At 41.8% G+C, this 6000-nt stretch overlaps 1 protein-coding gene across 13 annotated transcripts in view; it reads right to left on the bottom strand.

Moving 5' to 3' along the window:
* Positions 1–6000, bottom strand: part of ATP2B2 (ATPase plasma membrane Ca2+ transporting 2) — a 292280-nt gene that overhangs the window by 22062 nt on the left and 264218 nt on the right. For all 13 annotated transcript variants that reach the window (XM_073591712.1, XM_073591717.1, XM_073591711.1 and 10 more), the window contains 2 exons: positions 2850–2957; positions 980–1162 (listed from right to left, as the gene is read on the bottom strand). In XM_073591712.1, coding sequence (XP_073447813.1) covers positions 980–1162; positions 2850–2957 — 291 coding nt within the window. The remainder of the gene's footprint in view (positions 1–979; positions 1163–2849; positions 2958–6000) is intronic.

The following is a 6000-nucleotide window of genomic DNA, read 5'->3' on the forward strand; positions in this document are numbered from 1 at the left end:
ACTCTATATACTAAGCCGTATTGTGTGCTATATGTAGTACGCTCTCTATACTGTCTCCTCTGGTGTGATACACTTTATGGCCAGAATTCAGTGATCACCTGACCATCAGACCTATATAAGCTTGTTGGAGACCCTTTTCCAAAGCCATGAGTATGGAACTGCCCCCTTTGTGACTATAACAGCCTCCAATTTCCTGGGAATACTTTCCACAAGATTTTGGAGGGTGTCTGTGGGAATTTGTGCCCATTTGTTAGCTTGGGTACTGATGTTGGATGAGAAGACCTGACTCACAATCGACATTCCAATTTATCCCAAAGGTGTCCAGTAATGTTGAGGTCAGAGTTCTGTGCAGGGCACTCAAGTTCTTCCAAACAATCAAACTCATCAAACCATGTCTTTATGAAACTGGCCTTATGCACAGGAGACAGTCATTCCGCAACAGAAAAGGGTCTTCACCAAACTGTTACCACAAGGTTGGAAGAGTACCATCGTCTACAATGGCTTTGTACATTATAGTATTAAGAGGACCCTTCACTAGAAACATCCGAACTCCATCAATTGGAGGGGGGTTCAGATACTTTTGGCCATACAGTGTATATGAAGTATACTCCTTATGCTATTTTTTATGGCATGGTGTGTGTACTAAACCGCCTATACATTTGGGATTATATTACAGTGTTTATTACTTACTAATGTTAATTGCTTGGTTTCATAGTATGTTTTTCTCCAGTATGCTTCGATACAACAAATTCTGATATAGTATTTCAGTAAAGTGAACCAATTAATCCACTCAATTTCCTATAGGTTAGCTCTTGCCCTTGCTGGCAGTCTACGTTGACCGTATTTTGGCACCATGGTATAATAAGATACACTGACCACACATCAGATTTACGGTAAGCTGGGCTTTCCTGGGCATAGAGCGCACCAGGACCTGGAATATTGTTTCCCCTCCCCCACCAATGTGCTGCCACCCATGTACCTGGGTTTGTATTCTGTTGAGTCCCCGAAACCAGAGGATCTGCCCTCTTCTTAACTCCCTCTCTGCGTGGTCTATTTCTTCATTATCCTCATTCATTTCCTCTTCTTGATTTTCCTCCTTCTGTGTCAGGCGGCCAGCCCCCTTCAAGAATTTCAACCTTTTGGTCGGGATGCTAGCGATGACCTATAGAACACAAGACTTTGTGAAGCAGATCTAGCGGCAGCTAATAAGCTCCTCAACCACCCCAAAGGATGAAGAAATAAAAATAAATACGGGACTTTAAATGTGCCTTGTTGTGAACGAATAAAACACTGTTATTAAAATATAAGAAACTTTATTACATCCTTAAAAAAAAAAAAACATTAAAAATCTGGAATATATCAGCATATTCCCATCATTACACTGTAGTAGCTTCCATTAGATGCCTGCACCTTGAGGAAATTGCCAGTATTGCTGATACGGAGACTGATCAATTAACCTACATCATTACCCCATACAGAGTGCATCTTGGCATTCCTCTATGACCATCTGCCAATTTTGTCTGTTATACAGTCACACACTGAATTCTTTTTTATTGCCACAGCATAGTTCCAGCAGGCTGGCACTGAGTTTTTTCTTCCATTTGGCACACAGCCACTAGTACATGTTCTTTACTACCCATGGAAGCCTATTTTTTCGCCTCCCCCCTGCTAGTAGGCATCCTTCCCAATATATTTGCAGAGTGATTGTCTGTTTGTATGGACCTGTGTGCAGCTGCTAGTACCTGATTACAAACAACATTGTCTTGCTTTTTAACTCTTGCTTTGGGTTAGTGATTGTAATGTGCAATATTTTTCAATAAAGCTGTGTTTTTTTTTATTCAACCGAGTGTTCCACAATGTGACTTTCTTGGGAGTCATTGGTCTTCGATTTTTTTTACATATTCAGGATCCACGTCTGTATTTTACCAGATGATATGGCTATGGAGTTTTTGAATGAAGGACTCTGTTTTTTTACCTTGCACTTTTTTTTGGTGAATGAGTAGAGGCAATATGTTCCCCTACTTATTCACAAAGGGGGTCCAGGATCTGGGGGCCCCCTTGTTGAAGGGGGCTTCCAGATTCTGATAAGCCATCCCCTGCACCCCCACAACCACCGGGCCAAGGTTGTGGGGAAGAGGCCCTTGTCTTCATCAACATGCTTTGGAGCACCCCCCCCCCAATGTTAAATGCATGTGGCCTGGTATGGTTCAGGCCTGCCGGGCTGCATGCTCGGACATGGGTCTGGTATGGATTTTGGGGAGGACCCTACACCATTTAAAAAAATTTTAATGTGGGAATCTGTTCAAAATCTATACCAGACCCAAAGGGCCTGGTATGGACTGGGGGGAAGGAACCCCCATGCTGTTTAAAAAAAAAAAAAAATAATAATGCCCACACTTCTTATGTTTACATTCTGCTGTCAGCAGGGAATCTTGCTGACACCAGATGAGTTATGGTTGTTAAGGATGCGGCAGCTGCCCGCTCCTTAACAACCAGCTAATTACTGGTTGTTAAGAACCCCAGCGTTAAAGTAACACTAGCTTTCACTACTATAATACCGAATCACTTCATAAAATAGCTCATCCAGTATTTTAGTAGCGTTTTTTAGTGAATTGCAAAAATGTTTTTGAAAAACGCTAAAAGGTATTTTACTACAGATCCTAAAGCGGTAGATACCTTTTGTAAATGGAGTCCAGTGTAATTATATGGACATGATTTATGGAATGTAAACTGTGAAGATTCCTGTCGATATTTTTCTAGCAGGGCATTGTATAATGTGTACAAAACCTTCACTTCCTGTGAATCTCACCAACCTGAAAAAAACGTGTTTAGGTCAGTTTGACACCTACCTGTCCCCATACCAGTTCTCCAAAGCCAAGAAATATGCACCACATCCACTGGTCCAGCTGTAGCGGAGCACAGCTAAATGGCTTTCCACCGAACTGTACAATTACTATCTGCAAAAAAAAAAAAAAAATCACCTTTCAGTCAAAACATTTAAAGCTGAACCCTGGGGAAACATATAGGGTTTTTGCACTCACTGTAAAATCTTTTTCTTGGAGTTCATTGAGGGACACAACAATTCATATACTATTTGGTTATACTGCTGCCTACAGGAGGATTGGACAGTGGCAAGCCTATCCCAGTATAACCCCTCCTCTTCTCAGCATATCTTGGTTTGCAGTAAACAGTACCAACAGCATGGTCATAAACACAGAGGACAGGACCAGGGTCACTCAATGGACTCCAAGAGCGGGTTTAACAGTCAGTACAAAAATCCTCTTCTCTTTCTGTCCATTGAGTGACACAAGAAGTCTTATACTGTTGGGATGTCCAAAAGCGGAATAATTGGGGGTGGGCAAATAGCAGCAACCACTAACAAGCCCAACACTGACACTGGATGAGGTCAAACCCTTGCCTGATAGGTGAACTTGCCAACACAAACAGACAGAGGATGCAAAAAAAAAAAAAACTTGAGGCCCAAGATCAAGAGTAAAATGGTCACCAATTTTAGAGGAATGACTTGATACAGAAGGGAGCATCAAACCCTGGACCAAGTAAGAACCTGGTGAACCTGATCCCAACAAAAAGGGGAACAAGCAACAAATTCCTGCTATAGAAATAAAAATCCACAATTTGTTGGTCAAAAAGGGAAGGGATTGAAGGGATCGCACAGGAACCAGACAAGGAACCAAGAAAAATGTCTTTGGGAAAGAAGACCGGGATTCACCACAGACAGCATGTCCTTGTAAAGGAAGACAAGAGAGGAACCCAGGGTTTAATCCCACAAAGTCAGAATGACTGAAGAGGCAAGGTGCACGAGAAACACCCAGAAAAGGATAGACAGGTGATGGAACCTAACTATAACTGGTAAGACAGGTTACCCTGATCTCCAAAGGAGCTTAGGATGAAGTTAGGCACACTTGCATATACCCAAGAGGCACATCTGGGGCATGCCTTAAAAGGAATTCTGCTAAAAAAATAATGATCCTGCCTCTCAATAACCTCAGAAAGTTACAGGTTAAGACCCCATACACACTATTAGATTTTCTGCAGATTTTTGTCTTTAGATATACCAAAACCATAAAATATGAGTTCAAACCTTAAGAGTTTAAATTTGTATGCAATCAGGCAGGCCCTTGCTCTACATGGTTTTGGTAAATCTGAAGACAAAAATCTGCAGAAAATCTAATAGTGTGAATGTCTAAGAATGCTCCTGACTCCCCAGATCCAACAAGGCAGCAACATTTATGGAATAAGGGGCAGGAGTCTTATCAGAACAGCAAGGAATATTTGCCAGAGTGATGTCAAAACAGGGAAAAGTACTCAAAAGGTCTTCCTTAGGTGTCTGTGCATCAGCCAAGGAACAGTGTTCCAACCCCAAGGTGGACAGGTTACATGAAGTCATTGAGACGATCCCTGTACCTGTCAGAGGATACCTGTACCATGAGATTAGTTTGTTCTGCCCATAGACAACCCAGGGAGACATAGCACTATCCTCCAATGTCCTTCACTTGCAGCTCAGGGTCTGAGACACACCTGGGTTAGTGAACCTCATATCCAGGTCCAGAAGCAAAAAGTTGGGAAGAACTGGCCTCCAGAGGATTGTCCTTAATCGGTACCATCCAAAACAGCAACCAAACTACCCCTCCTGCTGCAGGAAAGACTCCCATTCCTCTTCAATTGTGCAAAGGCACACCAATGCCTAGATGATGTCTAGCAGTCTCCGAAACAGGAAACCTGACTAAAGAAGGAATATGACATAGAAGGAATCTAAAATGAAGCCCCAGACACAATAATTTCCCCTTCATAGATAGGAAGGGAAGTTCTTATCAGCTGTTTGATGGAAAAGTTGAGTGATCGGTCCAGAAACTACCTGATCCTCCAAGGCAAACACAGAATTCTGCTCAGAAACTAAAATAATGTTGGGAGAACTACATTTATCAACAAATTTAATGCAGAGCGTAGAGAAATAAAAACTGTTTTTAAACAAGTTTGTATATTGAAACAAGATCCACGTCTATAAAAACAGCTCCTGCAGAAACCAGTTATAATAATACATAAAGTACAGTTGTGCTCATAAGTTTACATACCCTGGCAGAATTTATGATTTCTTGGCCATTTTTCAGAGAATATGAATGATAACACAAAAACTTTTTTTTTCACTTATGGTTAGCGTTTGGCTGACGCCATTATTATCAATCAACTGTGTTTACTCTTTTTAATTCATAATGGCAACAGAAACTACCCAAATGACCCTGATCAAAAGTTTACATACCCCAGTTTTTAATATTGTGTATTGCCCCCTTTAACATCAATGACAGCTTGAAGTATTTTGAGGTATTTGTGGATGAGGCTCTTTATCTTCTCAGATGGTAAAGCTGCCCATTCCTCTTGGCAAAAAGCCTCCAGTTCCTGTAAATTCTTGGGCTGTCTTGCATGAACGGCACGTTTGAGATCTCCCCAGAGTGGTTCAATGATATTGAGGTCAGGAGACTGAGATGGCCACTCCAGAACCTTCACTTTATTCTGCTGTAGCCGATGACAGGTCAACTTGGCCTTGTGTTTTGGATCATTGTCATGTTGGAATGTCCAAGTACGTCCCATGCGCTGCTTCCTTGCTGATGAATGCAAATGTTCCTCCAGTATTTTTTGATAACATTCTGCATTCATCTTGCCAACAATTTTTACCAAATTTCCTGTGCCTTTGTAGCTCACACATCCCCAAAACATCAGCGATCCACCTCCATACCTTTCATCATGGGCCTTGTTGACGCCTCTCCAAATGTAGCATTCATGGCTGTGGCCAAAAAGCTAAATATTGGTCTCATCACTCCAAATGACTTTGTGCCAGAAGGTTTGAGGCTTGTCTCTGTGCTGTTTGGTGTATTGTAAGCGGGATACTTTGTGGCATTTGCGTAGTAATGGCTTTCTTCTGGCAACTCGACCATGCAGCCCATCTTTCTTCAAGTGCCTCCTTATTGTGCATCTGAAAACAGC

This window comes from Aquarana catesbeiana, linkage group LG07, assembly GCF_042186555.1.
Source record: "Aquarana catesbeiana isolate 2022-GZ linkage group LG07, ASM4218655v1, whole genome shotgun sequence".
Classification (NCBI taxonomy): domain Eukaryota; kingdom Metazoa; phylum Chordata; class Amphibia; order Anura; family Ranidae; genus Aquarana; species Aquarana catesbeiana.